Source organism: Globicephala melas, chromosome 3 (assembly GCF_963455315.2).
Source record: "Globicephala melas chromosome 3, mGloMel1.2, whole genome shotgun sequence".
Classification (NCBI taxonomy): domain Eukaryota; kingdom Metazoa; phylum Chordata; class Mammalia; order Artiodactyla; family Delphinidae; genus Globicephala; species Globicephala melas.
In genome coordinates, this window is record NC_083316.1 from 59,979,751 (window position 1) to 59,995,705 (window position 15,955).

Genomic DNA, 15,955 nt, shown 5'->3' on the forward strand with positions numbered 1-15,955 from the left:
GGAAATGGGTGGAAGGCAGTGAAGAGAAGACGGCTGGGTAGATGGTAGGAGCCAACCAAGAATAGTGTGGTCAGTTCTAAAGGGGGTTGGGCTGGTAAAGAAGCCAGGAAGGTCTCCATGGTGGGGCTTGAAGGATGAATGTTCCCAAGCCAACTAGGATGACCAAGAGAAAGAGGAGGAGGTAGGAGGGGCATTCCTTGGAGAGGATTCAGTCTGATAAGGCTCGAAGCCAAAGAACACTATCACTCTGGACAGTGCATTGACAGTTGCAGACGTACAATAAACGTGCATTGAACATTTAGGTGGGCCTTAGATAGGGAAAGCATGTACATAGTGGTCAGTAGTATGAGCTGTAGAACCGAAACACCTCAGAATCTGGCTTCGCCACTAACTTTGCCTCTGTGAGCTTCAGTTTCCTCCAATGTAAAGTGGGAAAATAGTAACAATATCAACCTTGTTGAGAAATTGTGAAGAACAAATGTGATCTATGCAAGGCCCAGTGCCTGCCTGACAGAGGTAAGCACACTGTAAGTGTTACACTGTAAGTGTTACAGGTGTTTGTCCTGAGGCTCTGTGAGCAGTAAATTAACCAGAATATTTGGACTAGAAGTCAGGGAATTCTGCAAGCTAGTCTTGATCCAGAGCTCAACAAGTTAGGTCAACTCGAGTGTCTTAAATACTTAGGGCATCAGTTGCCTCATCTATAAAATGAGCAAATTAGAATAATTACTGGTTTTAAACTACCTCATAGTTCTAAAATGCTTTGATCCTGATATGTAAGAAGTTACCATCCAAAGAAGTCTTACGTAATACCTCACCTATTCAATTTAAACTGCAGTAATCCTTTTTGCTGGTGCTGTAGTAGCTCAGCAGTAGAAAATCAGCATATACTCTCTAGTCTAATACATGAAAGAAATTAGGTAGATGTGCAGTAACAGCCCTTGGCCAAGTTATGACTATAGACATACCACCTGGCCTAATATATTAATATTAGTGTAGGACTGGTGAAAAAGTAGACAAGTTATAAATGGTTATAGTAGACTAAGATTATTTTGAGCCTGTTTGGAAGATTGTTTTTGTTCTAATTGAAGTAAACGTGGTAGATTGAAGATGTTAATGCAGTTCGCTCACTGAAGCTTACTCCTTAAATAGGCAGGCATGGACCATAGGGTTCTGAGGTCAGCATTCCTCAGGTGTTTAAAGCGGACGAAGGATTTAAAATCTATCACTCATTTACCGTAGAAATATGACTCTGATAACCACCCTTTCCTTCAGTGCCTCTCACATGAAGCGCTAAACCTTTTTCTGACCTTACAGGTGAATAAAAGTTTCAAGCCCAGTCTTATAATTACAATAACTAACATTTATTGCATTTTAGGTGTACTTTGCAACTAAGTGTTATATGTATAAATCTCATGAAATCCTCAACCCAAAGAAGCATACTATTCCCTTTTGTAGCCGAGGAACCAAGGTTCAAAGAGATTTGTAACTTTCCTGAGGTTACCTAGCTAATGAAACCACTAAATGGATGGGATGTTTTTGTTATATAATTTGGATTGTTGAAGGCTACCAGCCAAAGACTCTCAGAAACCAACATAAAATTATATTTATTTAAATATGATTTGCCAAGAAAAAATGCATACCCACGGAGCTATAAGGAAGAGAAAATAGCTTAGTGGAGATTTGAGCTTGTACTGAGTGATTCTAATAAGGATTTAGGGAAGCGCAAGGATCGTTGCAGTGTTGTCGGAAAGCGCGATCAGTTTGGTATCTTGGTAATTTTTATCTAGGAGGTGAGAATATTGAATAGGAACCAGATTGACATCAGACAAGAACTAAGTCGCCCGTCTTAGTTGGAAGAGGGTGATGTTTAGTTACTTTGTGGTGTTGAGGTCCTCTGCCCTGACGTGATTGAGGATTACCTCCGCTTTGTCCCTCCACGGTCGCAGAGCGGCCGTGTCTGAGAAGTGTTTGTATTCTGCAAAAGTTGATGCCGAGTTACCCTCAGACACTACCACCTGGCTGTTAACTGTCTGTGTGCTCTCTCTCTCTTTATTCTTTTCCATCCTTCCTCTCTTTCCGTACACTTCCCCCTCCCTCTAGTTATTTCATAGTAATTAGCTAATCTCTTCCCTGTGAAGAATAACCCCCTGGTCATTATGTCCTGCCCTCTTCCCTGGGGAGTGTTAGCACAGGAAAGGTTTTAAGATCCACAGAGACCTAGTCTTGAATCCCAGCTCAGCCCCTTAACAGCTGTTTGACTTTAGGCAAGTCACTTCATCTTTTTGGCCTGGATTTCATCATCTCTAAAAAATGAGAATGATAACTACCTTGCAGGGTGTTTTGAAAATCAGAGATAATTTATGTAAAGTGCTTGACACACACAGTCCAATCTTAATAAATAGTGGCCACTGGGCTTCCCTGGTGGCGCAGTGGTTGAGAGTCCGCCTGCCGATGCAAGGGACACGGGTTCGTGCCCCGGTCCGGGAAGATCCCACATGCCGCGGAGCGGCTGGGCCTGTAAGCCATGGCCGCTGAGCCTGTGCATCCGGAGCCTGTGCTCCGCAACGGGAGAGGCCACAGCAGTGAGAGGCCCGCGTACCGCAAAAAAAAAAAAAAATAGTGGCCACTATCAAAAGCACGTAAATATTTGTCAAATGTTAATTAGCTTATACTTCATAATTCCTTACAGCAACAAAAATGCTTTCCAACTATTAAATTGTAAAAGGTCACGTAAGATGACCCTTTTTCCCTTCAGAAAAGAGAAGAGCTAGACTTTCTGAACGTGATGATCTACCACTGGGTGTTAGTTATGATGAAACTTGCTGTAGTTACTTCTTATTTTATTTGAAATGAAAATAAAATACATAACATTATGGTACACATTTAACTAATGAAATATATAAGATCATTTTAAAGCTCACAATGGTTCATTGCCTGAAAAAACTTCATGAAATAGCAACAAGAATACTTTATTTATGGAGAAAATAATGGCTGGCAGATTAGGACTGTTAGGAATGGAAAACATAGCCTATTTTTATTATATGAGTAGAAAAAGGTCTTGTAAAATATTTCCAGTGAAAGCTTACTTCTTGTACAAGGCCAAGATTACAATTAGATTATAGAAGGAATAAATACTAAAATCAGCTCTGAATCGTGGGGTGCTTTTTGTTTTCATCTTTGTATTTTTCTACATTTTTCAGGTTTTTTACAGAAATCGTACTACATTCGTGATCAGAAAAAATGGTTTGGCAGAGCCAGAAACCACCAAAAAAAAGGCCTTTAGTCTTCTAAAAATCCTTTTTTTTCTTGAAGTTACAGTCCTCTCAGCTATGGTTGCCACAGTCTTGACATGGGGTGTGTGTGTGTGTGCACGTGTGCCCATGCTCATGTATGTGCACGTGTGTCTCATAAAACATCCTAAGGCGTGCTAGACAGAAAATGGTCTTTGAGATTCTAGTTCAGAATTACCTCAAACGTGTGAATTCTGGGAACTGGGACGGTCCATCCCAAATGGTTGGAGTGTTGCTGAGATAGTGTCATCTCCTTTATTGGATCTCTGGTTGTTTTATATGAGCGTTCATAACACGATTCTAGGAGAAAGACAATTGAAAGCATCCTGCTAATGAAAAAAGTTATTACTTTTTTGACTCACTGTTTGTGCGTTCCCTTCTTTCCACTCCCCCTCCCCCAACCATCACGCATTCTCACGTTAGAAGTCGGGCCTTCATTTTCGACACACGGATAACACCGTCCAGTGGTTAAGAGCGATGGAGTCTATTGGTCTACCCAAGGTAAGCCTGAACTGGGAAGACAAAAGGAGTAATGCAAACACCTCACTGTGGAAAGAAATTTAGCAGACTGGGGTACGTTAATGCAGCAAATGTCCTTATTGCCTCAGAAATGAAAAATGTGAGAACTAACAGAAATATGGAAAGGCCTGTAAAAAGTAACATATGGCAAGAACTCAGACTGAGAGCAGCCAGGTGAAAATGTGTATAAATTAAACAAGGTATAAAGCAGATACTGACACACCATTGCAAAGCAATTATACTCTAATAAAGATGTTAAAAAAGAAAAAAAAAGAAAAAAACCCACTTAATATAAAAATAAATAAATTAAAAAAATAATAAATTAGGACTTCCCTGGTGGCACAGTTGTTGAGAGTCCGCCTGCCGATGCAGGGGACACGGGTTCGCGCCCCGGTCCGGGAAGATCCCACATGCCGTGGAGCAGCTGGGCCCGTGAGCCATGGCCGCTGAGCCTGCACGTCCAGAGCCTGTGCTCCACAATGGGAGAGGCCACCACAGTGAGAGGCCCGCGTACCGCAAAAAAAAAAAAAAAAAGAAAAAAATAAATTAAACAAGGTCGGAGCAGGCTTTGGCTGGTAGATAGTTGATCTAGAAGAGCCACCTCCCTTTTTTGTGTTGCTTTTTATACTTAAGATTCCACGTCTCGTTGCATCCGTATATATTGTATCACTATAAATCATCATTATAAATTTATTTCGATAAAGTATTATTATAAATCATAGTATCACTTTAAATTTTACTGGCTAGGGGGTTAGAGCTCTTACTCTTGAAATAGGTCTTCCAAATAAAACTCATTCAGCAAATATTCAGAACTTGTTAAATTCAAAGAGCAGGCACCCTTACACCTGTGAGATATATAGACAAGTGGAGGAAATGAAGAAATAATTACATGTGATAGAAATTGTAGAGCTATTTCTTAAACTTCTTATTTTGAAATAATTTTAGAATCACAGGAAGTTGCAAAAATAGTACATCTTCATGTAAACTTCATTCAGCTTCCCCTAATGGTGACATCTCATAACTGTAGTACAGAATTAAATTGACATTGGTGTATTAATGTTAACTAGACTCCAGACTTTATTCAGTGTTCACCATTTTTATATGCATTCATTTGTGTGTGTGTGTGTGTGTGTGTGTGTGTGTGTGTGTGTGTAGTTCTATGCATGAATAGATTTGTGTGACCACCACCACAATCAAGATGCAGATACTGCAGAGAGGTTGGACATTATATATAGCATCCCTTCCCCAGCCCTGTCTCCTGGCAGCCACTAATCTATTCTCTATCTCTATAGTTTTGTCATTTTGAGAATGTTATAGAAATGGAACCATACAGTAGGTAACCTTTTGAGATTGACTGTTTTCACTAAGCATAATTCACTTGAGATCCATCAGGTTTCTATATGTACCAGCAGCTCCCTTTTTTGAATTGCTTAATATGTACAGCTATTTTAAAGAAATGATTTAAGAGTGGTCCAGCAAGGGTATCGGCTACTGACTTATTTAGACCTATGTTGTTGTTCTTATTAGTAATCCAGGTTTGCAATTAAAAACACACCCCACAACGAAAACAAAGGACTCCTTCATGTAAATTATGAATGCCTTTTTTTTAATACATTTGTGCTAATACCTGTTTTAACTCAGCTCCTTTTTTCTTGCAATAGTCAATGTTGATCTATTTTATTTTGCCTTTTTTTAATCAAACTACTTTCCCTTCTAAAATGTTAAAAACATTGAATAGTGTTCCTTTCTGGGCAATAGTTATAATAGAGAGTTCATATTTATTTCTAAACTGCAATTTAGTAAGTACTAACAGGGTGTTGAGTGGTAAACAGATTAATAACGACAGACATTGAAATGCAGTTTTTCTGTATGAGGCAGCATATGTTAAATTAGGATAATTTCATTATGATTTAAACCTTCTCAAATTGTGTGTATGTTGGACCACATTTATTTTGATTTTAAGCCAAACAAGTGATCCATGTAACAGATTCTATTTTAACCCTGATGTTTATTATGAAGTCAGTGATACATTACATTTCAGGAAATGAGAGGCCAACAGTATACTGAATTGACTTTGATATATTAATTAATGCCTTCATTTAGCAATATGAACTGCCTACCCTGTGCTCAGTGTCATGTTACACATTGGAGTTACAATGTTGAAGAAAACGTTTCGGTAAACTATACATTGATCCCATCTTCTTCTATAAATTGAAGAAGAAGACATACTCATGATGATTTTCCAGGAGAAATATCAATGTAAAAGGTTCTTGTTTAAGGAAGAGAGGGAGAGTTATAGTGGTCCTCTGCTTACATAGTAGAATTTTAAACCCAGTCATATTCTTCTGAATTGGGAATCCTCTTCTCATTGATACTTTAACAGCAAAAGTATTAAAGGAAAGTTGGAAAGACCTTTGCAATTTCATAAGCTACAGATATTTCTGTAAGCACTCAGTGACTGTACATTTGTAGCTGAAGAAGCTTTGCTTGTCTCTTTTCTTAGCTTTTTTCAATGTCCAGTAGAAAATTGTGCTTGAGTATCAAGTACTACCATATGGTACATGATTTAATTTTAGTTTTTATGTCAAATTTTATAAAATATTTACTGAAAGCAAGTAATGCCAACAAGCTTATCTTAATCTCAGAAGCTTCAATCCTAATTACTCATTTTTGGTGCCCCATTCTGAAATCTGTTTCTTATTAGGCTTTTAGTTTCCAGCTCAAGAAGAGTATAAAGGTGTATTAAAAGTTTTAGTGTGCAGACTTTTCAGTCTCCTAACTCCATACATAGATGGTTATCCAAAAGACGCAGTCAGGTGCTCAGAAAATGCAGGGATATTTATTGTAGTGACTTATAATAGGGACAAAATTGGGGGTAGAAAATTGTTCAACCCTGGAGAACTGGTTATAATTATGGTTCAAAAATATCAAAGAATCATATGCATCTATTTAGAAATAATGTTCTTACAGAGTAATGAAAGGAATGTAAAACAGTCATGTTCTATTAAGTGTTAAATAGGTTTGTAATACATGCAGTTTGGTTTTTAAACACTCACATACATAAATATAAAAAATCAGAGACATACAGAAAAAAGACTGGAAGAAAATATACCAAAATGCTAATAGTGACAATCTGGAGGTGGGGTTATAGGTATTTTTCTTTCATACTTTATCTACTTGCCAGATTTTATTCAGCAAAAATGGATACTTTTTTTTTCTGCTTAAAGTAATACATGCATATGTGTGCATTGTATGTGTGTACACGCATATTTACAGAACTGTGTAGCCAAGTTCTTAACAACGTAATAAAATGCTTTCAAGAGGACACCCTTCTCTGGGCAGTCAAAAGAGTGACTCTGATACAGAAAGCAAAGCCTACATGGGCTCATGCCTTGTGCAATGAAACTGCTACACAGCCCTGTGGACAAAGCCTTCTTGGAGTGGCTGACTGTGAATCCCCCACTCTCCTGAGCCACTAGGAGGCGCTGTCAGGCAGGGGACCAGATGCAGTGATTGGTCCGCATGTAGAACAAGATGAGGCACAACTGGAGTGTCCTCTTCATTTAAATAAATATAGAACAGCAAGGACAATCAGAGTAGGGTCATTTGGGAGGGTTAAAATAATTGTGAAAATAATAAACACATTTTTCCCTTTTGTTTTCCAGATATTTTACCCAGAAACAACAGATGTCTATGACCGGAAAAACATACCAAGAATGATATATTGCATTCACGCACTGAGGTGGGAAAAAAAATACATTTGAAGTCTAGGAAGTAAATTTAAATAAAACCACAATTTCAGTTTTGAAAGGGAGCTCTTTTTTTTTATTTCAAGTTTTTTTTAATAATCTGAACTTCTTTTTAAATTGAGTTCTAAATTTGCTGGTATAAAATGAAGGTAATTGTCACATAAAAACAATACTTGAACTTGAAAAATATTTTTCTGTTTTTTTAATCCATTTCAAAACAGAAAACCAGAAAATGAATGAAAGACCTGTGAGTATAATAAGGAGAAAATTTTAATTGAAATTTCTAGGAATCTGATAATAATGTGCTACCATATTCTTCAGTTATGATCTGCTTTACAAATATAGCCAAAATGCATCAAATGAACAGCTTTAATAGTCATACATTTGGTTTTCATACTCTTAAAATCATTAGCTTGGCTCAATTCTTAGCATAGATTAATAAAAATCACTATGAAAAAGTCTTTTGAACTTTCATTCACTGGAACTTGTACCGTAAGGGTAAAGAAGAAACTTAGACGTTGCTTTAAATTAGTCAAATCGCGATACATTCATTTTTTTAAAGCAATTGTTTGATATCTTAATGTTTTTAAATATTGAAATTCTACCAGTCACAGATTGTTTCTTACCTTATTGGCCTGGGAGCAATGTGATTTTTAGATGGTAACAAAAATGATTCTAAAAATCTAGTTTGTGGCTGTTGTCTTGTGTGTACACAGGTAATGGCTGGAAGGCTTCACGTCTAATTAAATTTTAAATTTCTTTTAGAACATCTGCCTTGTGTTTGTATCACTAGAAGTCATTTTCCTGGCACCGTCTTCAGCCTAGAGGTTTATATTAACTTCTTCCTGGCTTTCTTCCTCTCCAAAGGAGAAGATTTTTATAATAATTCATTACAATGCTGGCTTACTAAAGAATTTCGATTATGTCAAATAATTTGATTCTCCCACCCCATCAGTCCTTACGAGATTTCTTTGGAAGATGACAGTTGCTTGAAATACAGACCAAATGTAGGTGCCTATTCTGTGATTTCCTTTTACTCTAGTAATTTAGGACAACTGGGAAAAAAACGCTTCTATGCCTGCCCCCTCATATGTGGCTAGTATATCATTATTCCAGCAGGTTTTCTAAAAACTTTTTGTGCACAAGTGCTCATTTTGAGGAATATTATCAAATATGTTGCCCAACATTCTTGGTCAAATGCTTTTCAGTGCCTAGAATCATCGCTTAACACTTCGTGACCTGCTAAGCCAGCCATTAGTTAATCATTATGGTATCCATGCATGAGGGTGCTAATCTCCAAATCCATAGCCTGCTCATGGGTGTCTTCTGTAAGCTTAAATTGATTTCCTGCAGTGGACACCTGGGGTGTTAATGTAAGCAGCTTATAAAGAAATGGTGGGCTAAGTTCCTTTCTGGTGATGTCACTGTTGCAAAGAAGTTACAGAGAACAGCACCGAGGCTTACAAATGTATGCCTGCCATAGTTTCAACAATGGCTTGAACAGCTTGGTAAACAAAGAAAAGGCAACTTCCTGCTTTCTCCGAAGGTTTTTCTCAGGTGTTTAGTTACTCATCCTGGAAGTCTCCGTTACTGGAGCAGATTCCTGCCGAATGTTATTCACCAGATCTGACCTTAAGTAGGAATTTTTAAAGTAGGATCTTGAAAAGCAATGTTCTCTTAATAAACGGCATTCTCTGGGAGACTCTCCTTCACTTTTCTCTGTTCTCAACTTACCGTATGGCTGCTCCTTGATAGGGAACGGAGAAGTCTCAGGTGTATCTAAAGTGTTTTCTATCAAAACGTTTTCCTGCGATGGTTTAGAATGCAGACGAGGCTGATATTCTGCTCTGTTGGGCCAGACACATTTGGAAGCTGGATAGCAGAGCCATTTCATAAGTACAGTGTGTTTGACCTCACTGCATGATTAGAAGTGGTGCTGAAAATGAACAAAGACATCCTCAGCCGTTACATCCTGGCTGCAGATACAGCAGTGTTGTTGGTGTAGAGAGTTGGCATTACCTGCCAGGGAATTAAGCAGGTCAGAAGTTCTGATTCTAGATCAGGAGCCAGGCAGGAAGATCCTCTGCCTTCCTCCTGCCCCAACCTGTGGGCTTGACTTGATCTACAGAATTCACGCCTGGCCCTGCCGGCTGGTCATCTGTTCCCTGTCTTCTTTTTTTTTTAACATCTTTATTGGAGTATAATTGCTTTACAGTGGTGTGTTAGTGTTCCCTGTCTTCTTGATTTGGGCTTAACAACCTCATTAAGATGCCCTGGGTTCTTGCCCTTGCTTCCTGCTTGTGTCTACTTTTCCCTTTTCCTGCCTGCCTCACCTTTTCACTTGATTTCTAACCCCCGTGCCCAGGCCTGCCATTCATCGCTCTCTCTGTCAGTTCAGCTGGGTGTTCTCAAGCCCAGACTCCAGCTAATGTTAGCGCAGCAGCCCCGCTGGGAATTCTGGAGCTCTGCCTCATGTAGAGACTCACCTCAGTAACGAGTGGCCTCATGCTCTTTTCAAAGAAATGTTTATCATCTTTTCCTTATTTAAAGTAAAAAATATGTTCATTGTAGAAAACATTGGAAAATTTGAAACTGAGTCCCCCTAAGACTGCGTTCTTCTGGCAAGTTTATGATTAACCTCTCTATCTAAAACTTTATTCACCTTCTTATCCTGTACCTGTTCCCCCTCAAGATTGAGGAGTCTCAAAGAAAAGGGTGGATTTGGTGAGCAGGACCCTCTAGGGCCTTCCTGGGTACAGAACCCCCTCCATGTCCCCTGTCTCTTGTGGACAGAAAAAAAAGACTTTTGTTTCCTAGGCCTTCCCCCAGTTCCAAAGAGCAGTCTCAAGGAGTAAATGATTAGGACACAGGACTCCTAGTTCCTCCTGAAGGGATATGGATAACAATCTGATGCACATCTCTGAGTTCTGCGGAAACTAAGACCCTCACCCGGGTAGAGGATGGTGACTACATGCTGAGCATAAGCGTGTAGACCTCAGACTTGTTGGAACCAGAAGGTTGAGATTCCCAGAACATCACCCTGTTACCTCCCCACCGACCAATCCGAGCTGATCCTGCTTTTTAGGACCCTCTCCCCTAACATTGTCTTTAAAACCCTTGCCTGAAAGCCATCAGAGAGTTCGGGTCTTTTGAGCACGAGCTGCCCGTTCTCCTTGCTTGGCCCTGCAATAAACCTTTCTCTGCTCCAGACGCTGACATTTCAGTACCAAGTGACAATGACTGTTTGTAACTATTTTGGTGTTTTGGACTTAAAATATATATGTGGCATGTTTTCCTTTTGTGGCTTTATTTGGAATATTTAAAGCCTGCACAATAAAAGGAGCCACCTCATGGAGTGAGAGCCTTGCTAACGAGTTACTACTAATTTTTTTTCTGTCTGGAAGCCATGGAAAAGAACACTTTTTGCCTATTATTTATTGCTCAGTGTATTAAGCAACTGTTAAATGTTTAAACATTATACAGTTGAATTCCTTTAAATTATTAAATTTAGTAGATTGCTTTCTTTTAAAAAAAATTTTTTTTTTTTTTGCGTTAAGTGGGCCTCTCACTGTTGTGGCCTCTCCCATTGCGGAGCACAGGCTCCGGATGCGCAGGCTCAGCGGCCATGGCTCACGGGCCCAGCTGCTCCGCGGCATGTGGGATCTTCCCGGACCAGGGCACGAACCCGTGTCCCCTGCATTTGCAGACGGACTCTTAACCACTGCGCCACCAGGGAAGCCCCCCAATTTTTTTTTGATGTTGACCATTTTTTTAAAGTCTTTATTGAATTTGTTACAATATTGCTTCTGTGTTATGTTTTTTGATTTTTGGCCACGAGGCATGTGGGATCTTAGCTCCCTGACCAGGGATCGAACCTACACCCCCTGCATTGGAAGGCAAAGTCTTAACCACTGGACTTCCAGGAAAGTCCCAGTAGACTGCTTTTTTGCACACCTCAAATACCTTAAAACACAAGTAAAACGCCCAGATACATTATTAAAAACTTACTACACTTAAACCTATCCTAAAAATCCATACTACAAGTTTCACTCGTATTTTTGTTATCTATCCACTAATTTTTTTTTAAACAGGAAGCTTGCTAACCTCTCATTTTATTGTTATTTTTATTTATTTATTTTTGGCTGCTCAGGTCTTAGTTGCGACACGCAGGATCTTTCGTTGCAGTGCACGGGCTTCTCTCTAGTTGTGGCATGCGGGCTTAGTAGTTGTGGCACGTGAACTAAGTTGCCCTGCAGCATGTGGGATCTCAGTTCCCCAACCAGGGATCAAACCCACATCCCCTGCATTCTAAGGCAGATTCTTAACCACTGGACCACCAGGGAAGTCCCTCCACTAATTTTGACTCATCCTAGGGCTATAATATTTTGATACCTACCCAGAGCTCACATGGTTACCAGAAACAGAATACCTCTTCAGACCCACCTAGGTTACAGATCTGGTTTCTAACCAATCAATTGTCAGTCAGAACATGGTGCCAGTTTGGGTTCTTCTCCTAAGGTGAGTCCAGCCTTGGCCACCAGGCATCAGACTCAACTTGATTTGTGAAATCAGCCAGACCTTGTCATTTTTCTGTCTATGGCTTTTGGGTAGGTTTTTATTTACCATCCAGTCTCCACCCCCTGTCACCCAGAAATGATTTTCTTCCATGTCTTACTTGGCCAGTGTCACATAACCCATTGTCCTGTCATCATGATGTATTGGCCTGGTGTGTTAACATTATTAAAAACTGATGCATGCCTTTTGAATATTTTCTTGAAATTAGTTGGGCATTCTAGAGGTTTCTCCCCCAGGAGATGAGGGATGGACTCTGCTTGATGCTCTCTGGGACCATTTGGCCGATAGCATGTGGGATCCTGTTTCTGGATCCTCTCTCTGCTTGGCTATTGAGTGTGACCATCAGTGCTGAACCCTCTTTTCATCTGGCTATTTTTGTCACCACCTGTGCTCCTCAGTCTGTTCTTATCTTGGGACACTTCCGTGGTTTTCCCGACTGTTTGGCTTACTCAGAGTTCCTGGTCTTTATTCTTTCTTGTAGTATAAATAGTACAAAAACAAGCACATATTTATATACTATAGACAGACATAGAAAAAACAAAGCCCCTGTATTTTAATGACACTTCCCAACTTACTAAAATCCATACAAATATTATGTGTGTCTTATTTTATCTCTGTATTGCAACTTCCTTTTCGTATACTTCACACCGTTCTCCTTTGAACATCGTTTTGAACTCCAGGCCGTTCTCAGATCTAACCAAGATTAGTGTCTTCTTTTTTGATGAACCAGATTGCTTCCGTTTTGTCCTGGGACCTCTTTCTGGCCAGCTCCTTGGTCCTTGTAGCTCTATCCCTTACATTTCTTGGAAATATCCTTGCTTTGTGGTCACAAGAGGATGTTCCGATCCTGCCCTGATTATTCCTGCCTTAAGGTATAGAATCAGCTACCCTTCAAGGATTCCTTTTAAGGTCATGTGTTTGTAACAATTTTCCTAGCTTAACGGATGAGGGTTCTGGATTCTGCTTTCTTACTGAATAAAGTTTATTTGACGGTTAAGATTCTGCTACACTGACAGCAACAAGGTAAAGGCATGCCTGCCTCCCGTCTGGGTAAGGATGACTGTTCCTGCTGCAGATTATGTGGCTGCTGTCCAGCGGTCATGTTTTCAAATGCAGTGAAGATACCCAAATAGCACACCTTCGAGGCTTGAATTTGTGAAAATGGCGGTGGCAGCCGCACTTCTGGTTGGCCAGCTGTTCCAAGTACCCTGACTGTTTTGTGAAGAAGGCTTCCTCTGCCAGTTCTCCCACAAGGTCAGGTGGCTGCTTTGCTAACCAGGTTGCCTTTGAACCAGTTCCTCAGGTACAAAGTTAATGCATATGTTTTCTCGTCCTATACTCCCTTCCCTTGGGACCCTTTTCCTGTTAAGAAACCAATTGATGCCTTATACCAGATTGCTTGCATCTCGGACAGAGAACATATTTGCCTTTATGAATAGCTTCCTAGAGATAGTTCCTTAACCCCAAGGACAGACTGTAATCCTGTTTTCTCAGGAGGGAGATCTAGAGGTGGCAGGATTTGGGATTAAGGTGAGGGAGGGCAGCTGCACCTGCCATATCTTTCAAAATTCACTGTTTGTACCATCTTCTCTCTCCCTCTTCCTATCCCAATTTAGTATTATGGCTCTACCTTTCCATCCTACTAAATTCTAAGCTGTTTGAGGCTGTAAACCATGTCTTGTCACCTAACACAGCACATGCACCATTGATTCCAACTTGAAGTCTCTGGAGTTTGTGTTTTTAACCTTTCAGTTGGTTTAACTGAACTTATTTTTCTATGATAAGACTGCCTCAAGATTCCCTTTACTTTTTCTTGAAAGTTAGGTATAGAATGCTGGATTTTGACATGATATTAATAGGGACACGTGTGACTGTAAGATGGGAACACAATTTTGTCCTGTGGGTAAAACCATTTAAAACATGGAGCCAGTAAGGGGAAATAGTAAAAGATTCTTAGCGTTGAAAGTGGGGAAACCACTGTGATAGGTTATTAATAAGTGGTTTGTATGAAGACTTAAGTACCAGGATAATAGCAATAATAAAAACAAAGACTAACACTTACTGAGCTTTTAATTACATGCCTGACACTTCCAAGTACTTTACGGGTATAATCTCATTTAATCCTCACGACATACCTTTTCTGTACACACTGCTATTAGTCTAATTTTATAACCACAGCAGTTGAGGCACAGAGTGTCTGGCCAAGGTCACACAGCTAGTGGCAGGGTTGGGATTCACACCCAGGCTGTGTGGCCCCAGAACTGTTACTGAGGCAGCCAGTCATTGGCCTCCAAAGAGAGTCCAATATTTCCAGACTACTCAGAAAATGAAAAGCACAGTGGCATCATACTTGAACTTCAGCACAGGTCTCTAAGCTGTTATACTTAGGATATTTATAAAGGAAGAATCCCAGAACTTCAGAACTGGAGGGACCTTGGGATGTTGAGTCTAGATCCTTCATTTCACAGAGGAGAGAACTGAAGGATTAGGTTATGTGACGTGCGCAGAGTCACACATCGAGATATTGCCAGTCTGTGGCCAGGATACAGGGCTTGACTCCAGTTCCGTCTTCTTTCTGGTGAGCCCTGAGGCTTTGATTTACAAACATTCATCTCCCATGTTATAGCATAAAATGAACTACGTATGATGGGCTCCAGAAAAGTTGAAATAAATTCAGCCTCTGCCTTTTAAGTTTGTGTTTTATTACTGTAGCACCTCTTAATGTATATATTGAAAGTAGTAGAAAAAAACTCTAATAGGTTTGTGTGTGTGTGTGTGTGTTTTACTTTCTTTATTGCTTCCCATACTTGAACTGATATTATCAGTACAAATGGGAGCACATGGGCCAGTGAGGCTTTTGCTGCCTTAGGGCAACCCCTCTGTAACTGGCCTCTCTCAGCAACACAAATGTACTCTACCTTTAGTGTGCTAAAAAGCTAGCTATTTCACACCAAGTGCTTTCTTATACATGGGAAGCAATGGTGACATTAATTCCTCAGCTTCCTTTAGAATGCTGTCAGCTTCTTTGTGTTGCCCATTAGGCACTAAAGCTGCTTAATAAATTCAGCGTTGAAGAGCTCCAAGAAATTGGTGATTGGGCAGGCTTCTTTTTTATTTTTACCACTAAGATTCTGGATTTCCTATATACTTCAGGTAATGAATTCCCTCATTTGAATTTAAATGCTTGGGAAGGAGTGGGCTGCTATTGTTGGTTCTTTTCATCATGGGAATACTGAATAAGTTCAGTTTCCTCAGTAAACATTTGCCCCTTAGACTAACTTGCTTGGAAGCACCTCCCACACGGATTCGGTATATAACTCCCACACTATGAAAAGTCATCTTTTCGAACTTCAACCTCAGAGATAAAGTAAATGTTGAGATCTTAAGCCAAATAAAAAATACACGTTAACATTTAAAAAAACATTTTTGGTGAAACTGTGTGAAGGCAAATGAGATTTCTACCTGATCCTGACTAGCTTAGGAAAAGCTGATTTGAGATAAATCTAACTCAATTTTTCTATTCAAAAGGTAACTAACTTCTCAGCTCCACCTTGTGGTAACTTTTAGTTAAACCAGGATGTTTGCTTATTGTGAGATTTACATTATACAGCATACAATTATACAGCATACAGTGGAGAAGTAAAAAGTATGATCAGAAATAGTCTTCTAATTTCTTTAGTACCATAGGGGAACATTAACACTTTTGTTAGTGTAATTAAGTTAGTTCATATTACCAACAAACCTATGTTTTGTGGAAGACTAAATACCTTTATTTTAGGGACAGCACAGTAGAGTAAAATATTTTTTGTACAGTAGATA

General features: G+C 39.6%; 1 protein-coding gene across 3 annotated transcripts in view; it reads left to right on the plus strand.

Annotated features, from left to right (window-relative positions):
- Nucleotides 1-15,955, plus strand: part of IQGAP2 (IQ motif containing GTPase activating protein 2) — a 286,377-nt gene that overhangs the window by 148,755 nt on the left and 121,667 nt on the right. For all 3 annotated transcript variants that reach the window (XM_060295905.1, XM_030846123.2, XM_060295906.1), the window contains exons 4-5: nt 3,717-3,794; nt 7,478-7,554. In XM_060295905.1, the coding sequence (XP_060151888.1) occupies nt 3,717-3,794; nt 7,478-7,554 (155 nt within the window). The remainder of the gene's footprint in view (nt 1-3,716; nt 3,795-7,477; nt 7,555-15,955) is intronic.